We start from the raw sequence: 15,266 nt of genomic DNA on the forward strand, positions 1-15,266 counted from the left end.
AATGAGAAGCCAGAAAAGGCGGACCAGACCTCCAGAACTTCCTATATTGAAGGACCTAGCAGGAAGGAGTTATATTACAAAATCCTCGGAAGAATCCTTCCCAAAGTGAACAATCACTCTCCACCGCCCATTATTTTAAAATCAGATTTAAAAATATAATACTGCCTTTGTTGAAAATGAGGCATCCATATATCCATGTGGCCACATGGAAGTTCAGCTATTATATTTCACCCTGCAGCTATCTTTCACATGTTGATATGCAGTTTTGATTGCAGAGGCAGATTTTTGTGGATACAGCGATAATAATAGTAAATATAAATTATGCATATATATATATATATATATTTAATCCTATTGTGGAAGCAGGGGCCTTTCTTGGGGGCCACAACATTCTGTTTCTTGATTTTGATGGTTACATAGGTATTAGCTTTCTACTTACACGAATCTGTGCATATATGCTTTATGCTCCTCTCTCTCTCTCTCTCTCTCTCTCTCTCTCTCTCTCTCTCTCTCTCTCTCTGTTTCTCTCTCTCACCCTCACCCCCTCACTCAGGTACATGGAAAGGTGCTCAACATCACTGGTTATCAAGGAAATAGAAGGGGGGGAAAGAAGAAAAAGAACTGAAAAGTGAAGAAGAAGAAAAAGCCCTTAAAGCAATTGTTTATTCATCTGTACTCAGCAACCACATAACATTCTTGTAACAAAGTACTCATGGAAAAACTCTTACGACAGCATTAGGAATACTGGTTTCCTGTAGCTTCTGTATTTGTCCTACTTTACTTGGCATTGGCCATTGTTTGCTATTTAATATAACTGAGAGATGGCTGATTTTTCCCATAAAGTCATGAATAGTCAGCTGCCTTATGTAAGAGAGTGTTTCTCTGCACATTGCTGAACTTGTTCCAAACTATCTGAATGGCTCCATCGTCCTTGGAAATTTCATATATACACATACATTTACCTAATTCCTACATACACATCTTAATTCTTCATTTGTAATGTAAGGCTCAGAGAATCTAGGCAGTGCGCCCATAAAAATACCTGATTCCAGTTCATTAATGTTTCAGTCTGTGTTGATTAGGCACTCAGTAATCCTGCAATAGTTCGGAGTCAGACAATATGTCAGGATGACATTAGTGTGGATACTTAATTCAATTGTATTGTACCAACATCATCATTATCAGAAAACAGGAATAAGTGAAAAAATCCAACCCTACTTATTAGGCTCTTGGTATGACAACGTTTTGAAAACTAAGATTGATAAATAGGCAAGACTGAAGGAAATGGATTTTTCACTGCTTTTTAGAAGCCCTATCAGAATAATCATAAGGTGAATGTAACCAAAGAGCTGGCGGGTGCAATATTTTTAAGTACTACGTATTGGTAGAAATTTCAAGTATTAACTTCTCTCTGAGAAGTAACGTCTGTTGTGTCAGATGAAAGTCTCACTGCTCAGACTTCTTTATGGTCTGAGAAATAGACAACATAGGACTTTGTCAGCAAGAAGCCTGCCTAGCGATACTGATCATACTGTTCTTAATTTCAGCAGTACCTTGTAACTTTCATCAGCTCCGAATGAACTAAGAACTACAAGTGGATCCCAGTCCCTGAGATAAGTTCTCTGGGTCCATCTTTCAAAAGGCCATTTTCATTTGCCACTCCCTGGATATATTTGCATGTGACAATTACTGCTTTGCCTCGTATTTGCTCTTTGAGAATTCTGCCTCGAGAATATCTGCTAAATGAGCCAACTTGGAGGGCCACTTTTTCTCATTTAAATGCACAGTGAATTGCCCCATCTTGTCTATGTTTTGTTCTTCATTATCCCAACATTTAAGTCTTGAGTTCCCTACAGTATTTCTTGCCAGCCCCTTCTGGGACCCAAGGCTTCTCTCTATTAGATAACCTTCTTGCTCAATGTAAAAACCATCTTGTTGAAAATCCCTTCAGTTGTTATTTTGCACTTTGCAAATACCCTAGGTGGGAATGGGAGTGGCAAATCCATGCAGCACCCAGGAGGCCAGTGGGACAGGAAGAGAGAGTGGGAGGGAGTAATGAGAGATGAGGTCTGGAATGAAGCCAGTTCACAATAAAACTGCTCACCTGAAAACAATCACGCAAGAGACCACATATCCTGCCGCAAAGCTTTAAACCCAGTGATTCTCAGTGGAGGGTGGGGGTGGGGGTTGCCCCCCAGGGGACATTTGGTAGTGTCTGGAGACAGTTTGGGTTCTTACAACTGAGAGGGGGGCTTGATAATGGTATATCTAATTAGCTAATAGCACCTAATTATCCAGGAATGTTGCTAAACATCCTACAAAGCACAGAACAGACCCCCACAACAAAGAATTATCCTGTCCAAAGGGTCAGTAATGCCAAGATTGAGAAACCCGGAATGAGACATCCACGTGGAAAAGTCAAAAAGGCAGTTGGATATACGAGTCTGGAGTTCAAGGCAGAAGTCTGGGCAGGAGACACACATTTGTAAATTACAAACAAATATGTGGTGTTCAAAGACTTCAGACTGAATGAGATCACCAGGGGAGCAAGCGTAGATGAGGAAGAGGCCTGAGGGCTGGGGCTCTCCAACAGGAGGTCAGGGAAAAGGCTAAAAAAGCAAGAATGAGGACTGAGGAAGAGGTGTCAGGGGTTTGGGAAAAGGGGTGATGTGAGATACAGCCACTCAGGAGAGTGGGAGAGTAAACAGACCAGGGAAGTCCATTCAGTGCGCAAGGGAGGTGAGGAATATAAAATGAGAGCCATCATTCAGCTACATGGATGCAGGTATGAGGTTCCCAGAGCGTAGTTGTGGCTGTCAAACAAGTAAGATGTGCCATCAGGGGCAAGAGCATTGAGGGCATACGAAGGGAGTAACTCAGATGATTAACTATGCAATTTACACTTTGCAAGGAAGAAAAACATCACAAAGTTGAAAGGCAGTGAAAAGGTAGTAGGATCAATGGATTATAGATTGGGGGGGACCAGAAAAATTGTTGGAGCTGGGATGCTAGAGTGAGGCAGAAGATGAGAGGTAATCCGAGTGGGGTGCATGCAGTTGAGATCATGGAGGGCTGAAATAATTGGTCTTGAAAAAATCTGAGGAGAGACTGACACAGAGGAGAGTTCAAGAAGCTGAGAAGCAAGATTGTTGGAAGATCATCGACATCTGTACTGAAATTATGGCAGGAATCGTGGGAAGAGTGACAGGGTGCAAAGGGAGCTAAAATCACCCAGAAATAAAGGGAATAACCCCAGGGTTAGTGGATGACTGCAACACTGGGGGGAAAGCAGGTCACAAAACTATACAGAGGGTACCAAAAAAATGTATACACATTTTAAGAAAGGAAAAAACTGTATTCAAATTGTTAATACTCAATATATACCGATAACGAAAGATGAATACAAGTCTTGTGTATACATTTTTTTGGCAGCCCCGGTATATACCAAGAGATATGGTCCCACTTTTGTACATACATTCTACAGTAAAAACATTATTTCTCTGATAAGAAGTTGTCGTAAAAATTGGAAGGTTAATATGTGATGAAAGGAGAACTGACTCTAGCTGGTGAACACAATGAAATATATATAAATATTTTATAAATAAATAGATAAAAATTGTAGGACCATCTCAAACACTCTGTAAAGAGCTCGATATAGATGAACATACACACACAAATACATACACATACACACACATCTCATAAGATTCTTTGATACAAATTCTCCGGTAGAGTTACATGCTTTAGAATAATGACATTAAAAATAGTAAAATCTTTCTTACAAATAATAAGCAGCCCTAATGAGGTATAAAGTGAATATTCTAATTAAAGATTATGAAGCTTGAGAATGTTGTTCTATCTTAATAAATAGCAATAATGTATACTATATCTAACTTGAATTCAAATTATTTTACTGAGTTCTGCTTTTAGAAAACTACAATTATGAATTTTATTGGTGAGTAAACAATGTTTTATCTGAAGAGCTCCCCTCTTAGGGACATATTGTGATACACCTTGCAAACAGAAAATTAGGAAAACATTTAATTCTTCCAGTTTCTGGAGCTCAATTTTTTACGGAAGGTGGGGAGAGAGGGGAAAGAGAAAAGAAACAGGAAAGTATGTGTTCAGAAGGTTTTATCCATCTCTCTGGTAAGCCAAATTCTTTTGGTCTTTTAAAGCTTTAAATGTTGCCTAATACCAACCTTCTATGTTTTCTCCTTTCAACAGTGGGCCTTGGCCTACCCCCCAGAAACCCCTACAAGCTGGAAGAGATAAAGCAGAAGGGAAGTAAATGGCGGTAGAGATCGAGGGAGAATGATTTTGCACTGGAAGGGGCCAGAACAATTTCTCGTGGGGCATGGTGACTGGATACCAAGCCATAAAATTCTTAGTGTTTGTATTCATCCACTGGAGCTAACAGGACAAGATTCACCCAATGAACTTTTATCATTCTGCCCTTACGAAGCTATAATTTGCGAAGCAGGTGGAAGGGTCTACATGTTGGATACAACATACTCGTCCTAAGGAAAAATTTCTTGTCCCTCCTAATAACCACAATCACTTGTATTTAATTCAGCTTCCAGGTGCAATGCATTTCTTCTCCAGTTATCACAACGGTATTCTGATAAGGTTGTGAAAATGGATACTATTCCTAGCTTCTTTAAAAATGGGAGATAATAAGACCCAAAGTCCCAAGTTACAAAGTCCAGGTCACAGCTCTGTCCCTTGAACAGTCCTGTGACCGTGCTACACCCACCCCTCCCTTGAGACACAGCTCTTAGGTTCCAGCCATCCAAACCCTACCCCTCATCCTTGGCCAGGCGTACAGGGTAGACTGGTAAGAACCTCGAGTTTGAGCTCAGAAGCCCTCAGTTAAAAGTACTACCTCCCCTACTTATTAGCTATGCACCGCCGGACAAGTTACTTAGTCTCTATACACCTCAGTTTCCTGGCATGTAAAATGGGGTAACATCGGTTCTGCCTAATTCAGAACACTTGGGAAGAACTACTAAGAGAACATACGTGGAAGCTCACAGTAAACTATTAAGAGCCTCATAAATGCCACGTGTTTTTCAAGGTCCAGCTTGAGTCCCACTTCATCCAGGGAACCCTCCAGCCTTTCAATCCGGCTTACAATGAACTCTACCCTGGCATTTCCTGCTACAGGATTTATCTCAGCATTTGATACATTTGCTCTTGTATTGTTACTTAAATATTTCCGAATCAGGAATGCCTCCCCTCCCCTGCACCTAGCACAGGGCTGTGAGTAGAGCATGTTGTATATAGTATCACTATAGTAAGTGAACTGCTGGAACTGCGAGTAGAATCTTCCCTTCCTGGTACCACAGTGCTCATGTCTATAAGAAATTAGCTTCCCGTGGTATATCATTATAGTCACGCTCTATCTAATAAAGGTACTACTCAGCAAAAAGCAGAGTTTTCTCTTTAAAAGAGAGTACGCCGTATAAACTGCTTGAAGAGACCAGAAACATGGCCCAATCACAGGTAAGATCCCAGGGGCTCCCTCAGTCAGGGGAATCCTGTGTAAAGTACCCCCCACCCCAGAGGGGACACTTTTCCCGTCCTCTCAGTAGGGTAGGGAGGCCTCACAGGGAAAAATCCTGCTGGACATATTTGCAAATTAGGCAGCCCTTGTTTGATTTCCGTAGAAAATCAGGCATCTGAAAGGGTTTTAATTTCTCCTGTGGGAGGAAACACTCTAAGTACTCCAGGTATATAGAATATTTTCCTCAGGGTTCTTGGTAGCTTTCCCACAAAAAAACCGAGCTGCTAGTAGAGCTTTACCTGATCTTTGTAAACCAGTGTGCTGGGGCCTGGCCGCGGTTTGTCTTTAAATGAGTAAGTGGCCACTTGCTTCTTCAGCAAGTCCAACAACTCAGGAGGCGTATACTGTGGGAGGTCATTTGGAACTGGATTGTTTCGCAGCACGAGAGGTAATTTTCTCCTTCCTTCGTTTTTAAAACCGTAGGTTGCTCTCACTGGATTTAATCGAGATTCTTCAAGAAAAGTTTTCAAGTGGTAAGTGCCAGGGATAGGGGTACTCTGTAGAAAATTGACATCATTTTTCAGATCAGTGTGTAAACCCCGGCACGTCTTCTAAAGCAGCATTCTTGGAAGGGTCACTCCGAAGGAGCATTTCTCTTTGTTTTAAAAAGTTTCATAAAATTCTATCAAATACAGTAAACACTCCGGACAGAGCAATATTTCAAGGGCATCATGATTATGTCCTTTCTGAAACAACTGCTGAATTACAGCAAATGCGGGTATGGCCCTCGTTGAAGTTTTAACTTCTTAGAAAGCAGCTTCCGAGAAACTTAAACTTGAGATTCAATTTGACTATAAATCTCAAACTTCTACTGAGACCACTCAGGATGCTTCTTGACTAAACAAACGTTATCCTACATCTTTTTAGTAGCTACGGGATAATAACGTGAAACTGAGGATGAACTGGCAGAGCATACGAGTATGATCTAGTTAGTCCAGTAGGAGGTTGGTACTTTCAAGTCCTAACCACAATGTGGCTGAATTGCCAGACTAGTTAAGTTTAGTCACTGCTGCTTTTGTGGCCATCTTTTCACTGAGCACTCAACCCAGTTCCACCTTAAAATGAGTTCAATTCCAAGAAGGCTTTGGCCCCTGGGGTCCTTCTCTTGTGGAAAGGTGTGGATAGGAAATACTTCTGCAGCATAGAAATGATGTCTCTTGAGAGGAGGAGTCGCCTGGTCATTTTACTTTCATATATTACCATCTTGAATTCATATGCTGACCATGTTAATTAACAAAAGCTATCACGGGCTCTAGGCCAGGGGTGTCCAAACTGCAGCCCGCGGGCCAGCTGCTGCCCGCAATCCATTTTTTATTGGCCCGCAGCAAATTCCAAAAATACATTTAGCTTACTTAAATAAACCAGGTGAGGCAATACGTACTTCACCTCCAGTGAGTGGCCTGGCTGTTTGTGTATTTTACCGCATATGGCCCTTGGTGAAAAACGTTGAAAAAAGTTTGGACACCCCTGCATCTAGGCCACCTAAGTAAGATAAAAACTGAAACCCAGAAACCTCGACAGAATACATGCTTTTTCCTCTGTTTATTAATCTCACCGAGATCGTAAACTAGGTTGACCTTATCTAGGGACTCTGCAAAGCAACTAGATTCCTAGAGTTGTTTTACTTTTCCAGGCTTTTGCTTTTAAATTCAATTATTTAGTTTCTCATTCACATGCTAATACTAAAATTGTAAGTATGAAATATGGCCCACTGTTTTCTTACAATTAAATGTTAGTGACTTAGAAAGTAAGATTGATTAAAACATTAACAGGAATAAGAATAATTTGAATAGAAAAGAATGAAAATGTACATACTGTTAATGCTATTCTCCACCATCCTTCTCTTTCAAAAGATGATGTCTTCCGGATTGGTTTCTATTAACAAACATAAAATGTGCTTATTCATTTGAGACATGATCCCTGAAAGTTTATTTATAAAATATTTACTTGAAGAAATTAATACTTGCACCACACTGCTCAGCCTGAAATAAAAGCTACATAATGATAAATTTTGCCTGTAAAATTTCTTTAAACTGCCATTTTATTTCTAAAAATATCTAAATTCCCTATGGGGCAATAAATAGCGGTGACGAAATTTGGTGTTCTTGGGAAGAAGAGTTGTGTAAATCCAAAGTTGTATTATCATGATTGTTATTAAGATTTATGGCTCAGTCCTTCTGTCCACTTCAGAGGGTGAAGAGCTCATCTTCAGCTGAGGACGAACCAGGAGAGATGGCAGATGTTAGTGCTATGGGCTGTGTAGACATCATGCTTTTATTTTATTTTATTTTTAGGTATTATGCTTTTAGATGTTGCTTTAGAAAACCTAAATTTAAAATAGTAGTAAAGGAAATGAGCCTCCACCTCCTCCTTCGATGACAACCAAATTCGCAGACAATGTCCTCTGTGCTGTATATGCCAATGAAAGTGGACAACTGTCTTGGGCTTGTTTGATGATTGTAATTTAAGGTTTGTCACTCTTGTTACATTGTGTACATTCAAGAAAGAAGAGAGAAAATGGACATGATAACCACTTAACTAATTTTTACTTCTGGCAGGTAAATGTTGGTAGCAGTGCAGGGGTGATCTCAGCTACCTGTACCTTGACGTGCAAAAGTCTCTCCTAATACTCCACATTCAAACTGGAGAGGAAAATTGGAATCTCTAATGAAGCTGCTGTGTCTATTTATGAATATTAATGAATAAAAATTGCTTGGATGGTTTACCCTGAAAAGAAAGATTTATGACTCAGGTGATTGGGCTGGGAGCTCAAGGTTAAAGTGTGTAGTCATCAGATTAATGATATATTGGGATACAAATTCCTGGCAATGTGGCAAATGTTGACAACTGTCGTTTCCTAGATTTATATACACTATCAAATATGTATCATATAAATATGATACAGCCAGTTCTCTCAGCTTGTCCAACTAGCTGTGACACTGAAGAGTCAGAATGATAGAGGAACCAGACAGACTTGAGCTTGAATTCCAGTTTTTCCACTTATAACCTAAGAGCACTAGGCAAATTACAGCCGTTTGAGCCTCAGCTTCCTTTTAGGATTATAAAAATAAGGGCATACCAGGGTCGGCATGAGAATAAGGCCTTGTACAAACACTTGCATCCACAACCAGTGCTCAGTAATAAACGGTAACTTTTATTTTATATCTCATCTGCCAGGTTAAGAAGCAGATTATTTTGGTATTCTTCAGTTTCCAAGGACACTCCTGTCTTCCATAATAAGTACTCTATACCCATCTATTATTATTCCGTATTTGTTTCAGCCTCACTGTCAAAAGAAGTTCTCCAGTTTTTCCCTTTTGTGCTATTCCCACTAGGTAAAAATGATTAAAACACTGACTTCTACTTTCATTTGTAATGCTTTTGTTATTAGTTATGAAATATGGGTTATTTCAAGCAACAGTGGCATTAAAAACAATAAACAATCGAATCAGTGAAACTGATATAATTCATTGTTCCTCTCTAGCAACTTATATCTACTTATGAGTACCCCTGGTAGCTTGCTATGAAATATGTGCATTTCTCTAAAAAACGTTGTTTCATACACACTAAGTCTGAATTTCTTCCTGTACATTCCCTTTATTAGAATTATATTGAATGTTCTCTGTTGCACATTTATAGTCACAGAAATCTAACTTTATCATGCAGGTAAGGACAAGTCTCCCACCTCTACTTGGGTAAATGAGGTGGGAAGGAGTAGGTAGATGTAAACATACATCTAAAGGAAGGTAAATTAGCAGAGACTGCTTTGTTTTGCCTAACGCAGGTGACCTAAACTCCACCCATCTACCACTCAAATTCACTTCCGGGGTGAATCACTTTAGGAAAGAGAGGCTACACATCCCTACCCAAATTTAAAAACTAAACAAAGATAGTTTAACATATTTTATAAATACTAAACTAGGAGGCGGGCAAAAACGTGTCCGATCGAGTAAAGAAGGAAAAACCCATACTCTGGACAGATGGGGGAAAAGAAAATGACAGAAATCTAATTACCCTATTAAAGCAGTTGTCCCGCGCAATCAGGTAAGGAAAAAACTACAGAAAACAAAGGGTGAATGGGAAGGATAAGGGAGTAACAGCAAGGAAAGAGGAAATAAAACGAAGTGGGGCACAAATAACGATCAAAATTAAGCACTACCGCTGGTGAGGACCGGGACAGAAAGGTAGGAAGAGAGAACGGGAGGGGCGCCAGGACCGGGGATTAGAGGTGGAATTTTTGGCGGAGGAGCCGGGCAACCGGAAGGGTAGTTGGAGGACCGGTAGTTTGGGGACTTCAGGGGAGGGCAGCGGTACCAGAGGCTGTGACCACCGACCCGCCACGGCCCACGTCTTCCCTTACTGTGGTGGCGGCGGCGACTGCCGGCTCCTCCATTGCGGCCACCGCGCTCCCTAGGCCGATGTGGCGTTCGGTTGCCAGGTGGTGTCCTAGGCCCGCTGGCTCCTGAGTGCGTTCGGGGGACCTGCCAAGTGTGTGTCTCCAATGGTGGGGGAAGGGAGGCGGGCACACACTTTGAAGCCTCGCGCATAGTCTCGCGCAGAGAAAATCGTTCAGATGGTCACACACACGTATGGGCTCACTAGAAAGCCCCCAGGAATCTGCGCCAAGGGAGGTTTTTAAAGGCAGTTTGCAAGGGCTTGAGTGTACTATAATCTCCATCACCCCTTTCCTTCAATCACCCTCAATTCCCCAGGAAGAGGGATAAGTGTGTTTGGTAGGCATACTTAGCTTCAAGGCAAAAATCAGCTTTAGCACCCACTTTCTAAGACTGTTTCTGAACTCCTCCAATTAGAAATTCTTTAGGTGTCACACTTTTCTTGCCTGACTGGAAAAGTGGAGTGAGCACTAGAACCATGGGCTTCACTGTGAAGCCAGACCACCCTTTCCTGTGTATAGGAGGTCTGATAATTTCCTTCGCGAACTCATCCTGGAAAAAGTGCTCCATACCTCATTGCTGAATATCACTACGGTCACCTTCGAAGTACTCCCCTTGGGAAGCTATGCACCGATGCCAGCGCCTTGTCCACCCTTCAAAGCAATTTTGTAACCTTTTCTAGAACAGTCATCGTATTACCTGATGTCCTGAATGTTGTCAACATGTCTTCCTTTCACTATTTCCTTTATCTCCAGGTAAAGAAAGAAGTCACTGGGGGCCAGATCAGGTAGTAGGGAGGGTTTTCCAATACAGTTATTTGTTTACTGGCTAAAAACTCCCTCACAAACAGTGCAGTGTGAGCTGGTGCATTGTCATGATGCAAGAGCCATGAACTGTTGGCGAAAAGTTCAGGTTGTCTTTCTCACGCAGCCTTTTCAGCACTTCCAAATAGTAAACTTGATGAACTGTTTGTCCAGTGGGTACAAATTCATAATGAATAATCCCTCTGATATCAAAAAAGGGTAGCAACATCATTGTAACAAATTCATGAACTTAATTGTCCAACCTCGTATAGATTTTCACTTTCAACCTCCCAACCTATAAAACATTCTCATCTTTAAAAACAATCCTCCTCTCAACCTTAATACCATTTTATAGAGTACCTGCTGTGTCCCAGATATTTCACACACACTAACTTAATCCTCACAACCCTGTGAAGTAGCTATTAATCCCATTTTATGAAGAAAGAAGCTCCTTTGGACAGTTTAGCAGTTGTCAGCATCACACAGCACTGAGAGCCAAATTCAGGTCTGACTCCAACACCTGTGTTCCAAACCATGAAGTTTCTGCTCCCTTTCACCAACTCTCAAGAGTAATATGGACTAAATTCTTTCCTGACCTCCCATACTTTCCTAAAACCATCTTAATCTGACATGTGCACATACCTTTCCATTAAAATTGTACTTACTAAACTGGCTAGTGATCCAAGTGCCAAACCCAAAGGGGATTTTTCAGCACTTACAAACGTGTCCTCCATTTGTCATTGCTGCTCGGAGCACTTCACTCCCTCGTTCTTGACTCCCTCTCCTCCTTCCATAACTATCAGAATTTGAACATATGCTGCATTTGCTGATTTATTGTCCTTCTTTGTCTAAAAGGTGATCATTGGTACCTACCCACATGGGATTATGACTAATTTGCGTGAAATGTTTGGAACCTTATCTGGCACAAGGTTCAGTGAACATGTACTATCACTGCCTTTAGGACAAAAGCAAAATTTATAAATTCAAACTCTCCTTTCCCTCATCAGAACCCTCATGCTCTGATATATAGAGTTGACCCTTGAACAATGCTGGGGTTAGGGGCGCTGAACCCCAAGCACTCGAAAATCCATGCATAACTTTTGACTCCCCAAAACCTTAATTAGTCCCCTGGTACCATCCAAGTGATTGGTTCCAGGACCTCCCCCAGATACCAAATTCCTCAGATGCTCAAGTCCCTTATACTAAAGGGCTTAGAACAATGCATACAATCAGCCCTCTACATCTGTGGATGTGAAACCCAGGGTTGGAGGGCCAACAATATACTTACTGAAAAAAAAAAAATCACGTGGTAAGTGGACCCATGCAGTTCAAACCCATGTTGTTCAAGGGTTAACTTTACTTGCAAACCCCAAACATGCCATCTTCACACTTCTAAGGTCTCTCCATATGCTAGCCTTTCTTTGATGGCCAGGTAAACCTCAAGGGTGAACTACGAGAAACGCTCCTATGTCTAATCCCTCCTAGCCCAAAGGACTATGCCTATCTTTATTGGAGAACTCATTTTGATAAATCATTCCTCCCTAATTTTAAACATATCCAAAACACAGGTTTTTGTCTTAAGTCTGAGCCCTTGGAACATAGATCTGAAAAAAATTGACTGATGAGTTTCCCTCCCTATACATACCCCGTTTTCCCAAAAGTAAGACCTAACTGGACAATCACCTCTAATGTGTCTTTTGGAGCAAAAATTAATATAAGACCTGGTCTTACATTAGAGCCAGGAAACACAGTAAAATCAGAGGATGGACTACAGTAGTGCTTTCCAAAAATTAACGTGCATGGTAAACATCTGGGGATTTTGTTAAAATACCAATTCTGATTCAGACTCTGGGGCAGGGTCTAAGAGTCTCCATTTGTAACAAGCTCTCAGGTGATTCTGTGGGCAACTTTTTGAGCAACAAGACACCAGAGGATTCCATCTAATTTCTCTTAAAATACTGGGATTCTAAATTCATTTAAGATTGCCTTAAAAAAGCAGAAGGAAAAAAAACAGTCACCAGGTTTGAAATCAAGCAGAAATTATAAGGCCAAGAGGCAAGTAAAAACCCGATTTTCACAAATGTAAGAGATTAATCGAGTGCACCACACTGCACATGCCTCATTTCATTTTCTCATTTTGGCTGAGCCTGTAAACTGGCTCAGCAGACTAGGGACTGGGACCCTAGAGACTAAAAGAAGATGATGAAAGGTACAAAGAAGTCCAGAAACCCATACAAGGTGTGAAATAAAAGGGAACATCTAGATGAGAAAATAGCTTGACTATCAAAAATAGAAACAGCATGAGTCAATGATTTCAAGGACTTTACCAATAAAACAGATTAAGCATGTAGGATAAACAAAATGTCCTCCTAAGAAAACATCGTCTTTTACAGTATCACTGGGAAGTTTCAAAATGTTTTTCAGGTTATCACAACAGCAGTTTAAAAAGGGGGGAAGGCACTTCTCTTTGAGAATGTTAAGACCACTAAGTAGAGCTCAATAGTGCCTCTGCTATGCGTCAGATCTTTAACAAAAATTACTTTACATCCTAGGATCATTTTGAACTGCAATGATGGTTTCTGTTATAGAATTATCTGAGAGCCAACATGCTACAGACAGTAGTGAGGAATGAATTATCAATTACCATGATCCTGCTAATATAAAACAGGTAACATGGTTAAGATTTAAAGATAAGGTTTCAAAACTATAGTGCTGGGTTTGAGGATTATGTTGCAGGCAGTACAACTGAGATTTGAACCCAGCTCAGTATGTGCTCAATGACCACATTATATAAAACTGCTTTATACTTCAATTTCCTGTAAAAGCAATACAATGCCTCCTGTGTGACTTTTGAGACTACCAGAATGTAAAAGCAGCCATTAACATGACACACAACAGTACCCCCAAAATGTGTTTCCCCTTCCACCTTAACAATTTAAATTTCAAACTGTTGGAAATGCAAAACCACCAAGATTAACTTTGCCCAATTCTCTTATTTTACAAGGTCGTAGTGGTTTAACAGGACAGAATATCAACTGAAAACTTATTGCAAATGCTAAGTGCCAAGTTAGAAACAGCTGGATAAATTACACCCATTTTACAGGTAAGATAACTGAGGCTTGGATAACACTGACTTCAAGCTGATACACGGCAATAAACTGAAACATTGCAATAAAACACCAAAGCCCAGACACACGAATGTTCCCCCACCAAATACCTTGTTTAGCCTTCCTTTTGAGTAAACTCTTACATCTAATAATGGTCTTCCTTTTTAATTGATTTGCCTGCCTAATATGTAATAACATAATACATCATTAGGTAGAACAGTGGTATTTAAATAGTCAGACAGGCAATAACCTGCCAAAGGAATTACCCTCTGGCAAATTAAAAACCTTATAGTTATAATACTCAGGTAACAATTATACTTAATGTTTTAATCTTGGCTATGGTTTGCTATGAAATCTCTCATTAAGTATTTTAAAAAAACGAAAACCCCAAACCACCTTTTGAGTTAGCTTAAATTAGAGAGCACTGGTTTAGAAGCAAGCAAAAACTAAAAGTTTAGTTACTGCTAATCCATTCCTAAAGATGTCTTTTTGGTAAAATATTGCAGATAGGCAGACACAACTGTAAATTCTCATTTCCCATGTGGTAGTCAAGAATTTAAAAGTATTGAGTAAAACATTACGAAAGAGAGGTAAAAGCATATTGACCCACCCTCCCTCGATTTAGATTGTGGTGTTTTTAATACAAACATTTAAAAAATCATTGCATGGCTAAAGTCAATTTGGACAAACAGATGCCAAAGTTGAAAAATACATTTAAAAGGTACGAAACAAACACCTACCTACCTTATGCTAGTTCCCATACAGGTACACTTACAATGTTTCTTAATCTTTCACTTAAACCTTCTGAAGTATCATAGTTTAAAAACTAAATACAGGCAGCTGCTCTTGGTTGGGGGCCATCCCGCATCTAAGGCAGGAAGATGGTGGCCGCAAAGAAGACGAAAAAGTCGCTGGAGCTGATCAACTCTAGGCTCCAACTTGTTATGAAAAGTGGAAAGTACGTGCTGGGGTACAAGTAGACTGACAATGATCAGACAAGGCAAAGCGAAAACTGGTCATCCTTGCCAACAACTGCCCAGCCTTGAGGAAATGTGAAACAGAGAGTACTACGCTATGTTGGCCAAGACTGGTGTCCATCACTACAGGGGCAATAATGTTGAATGGGGCACAGCGTGTGGAAAATACTAGAGTATGCACACTGGCTATCACTGATCCAGGTGATTCGGTATCATCAGAAGCATGCCAGAACAGACTGGTGAACAGTTAAATCATGCAAAATTTTTCTTTAATAAAACTGGCCAGAGCTTACTTTAAAAACTGGAGGAAAAAACAAAAACAAAAACCCACTAAATACAATCTTGACTAGTCAAAAAAATAAATTACACCAAGTACAAACCACCTCCACATTTGATTCTCAAAATCATTCGACCTTAAG

At 40.4% G+C, this 15,266-nt stretch overlaps 1 protein-coding gene and 1 pseudogene across 1 annotated transcript in view; one reads left to right on the forward strand and one right to left on the reverse strand.

The window, feature by feature from the left end:
- STPG4 (sperm-tail PG-rich repeat containing 4) overlaps nucleotides 1-10,646 on the reverse strand; it is a 40,910-nt gene extending 30,264 nt beyond the window's left edge. Inside the window, exons 1-3 of the mRNA XM_019748599.2 lie at nucleotides 9,927-10,646; nucleotides 7,382-7,441; nucleotides 5,806-6,063 (exon numbers count right to left, since the gene is read on the reverse strand). Of these exons, the coding sequence (XP_019604158.2) occupies nucleotides 5,806-6,063; nucleotides 7,382-7,441; nucleotides 9,927-10,244 (636 nt within the window). The 5' untranslated portion in view covers nucleotides 10,245-10,646. The remainder of the gene's footprint in view (nucleotides 1-5,805; nucleotides 6,064-7,381; nucleotides 7,442-9,926) is intronic.
- Nucleotides 10,647-14,751: 4,105 nt separating this feature from the next.
- On the forward strand, nucleotides 14,752-15,145 carry LOC109456348 (large ribosomal subunit protein eL30; annotated as a pseudogene).
- Nucleotides 15,146-15,266: the final 121 nt, after the last annotated feature.

This window comes from Rhinolophus sinicus, linkage group LG05, assembly GCF_036562045.2.
Source record: "Rhinolophus sinicus isolate RSC01 linkage group LG05, ASM3656204v1, whole genome shotgun sequence".
NCBI lineage: Eukaryota > Metazoa > Chordata > Mammalia > Chiroptera > Rhinolophidae > Rhinolophus > Rhinolophus sinicus.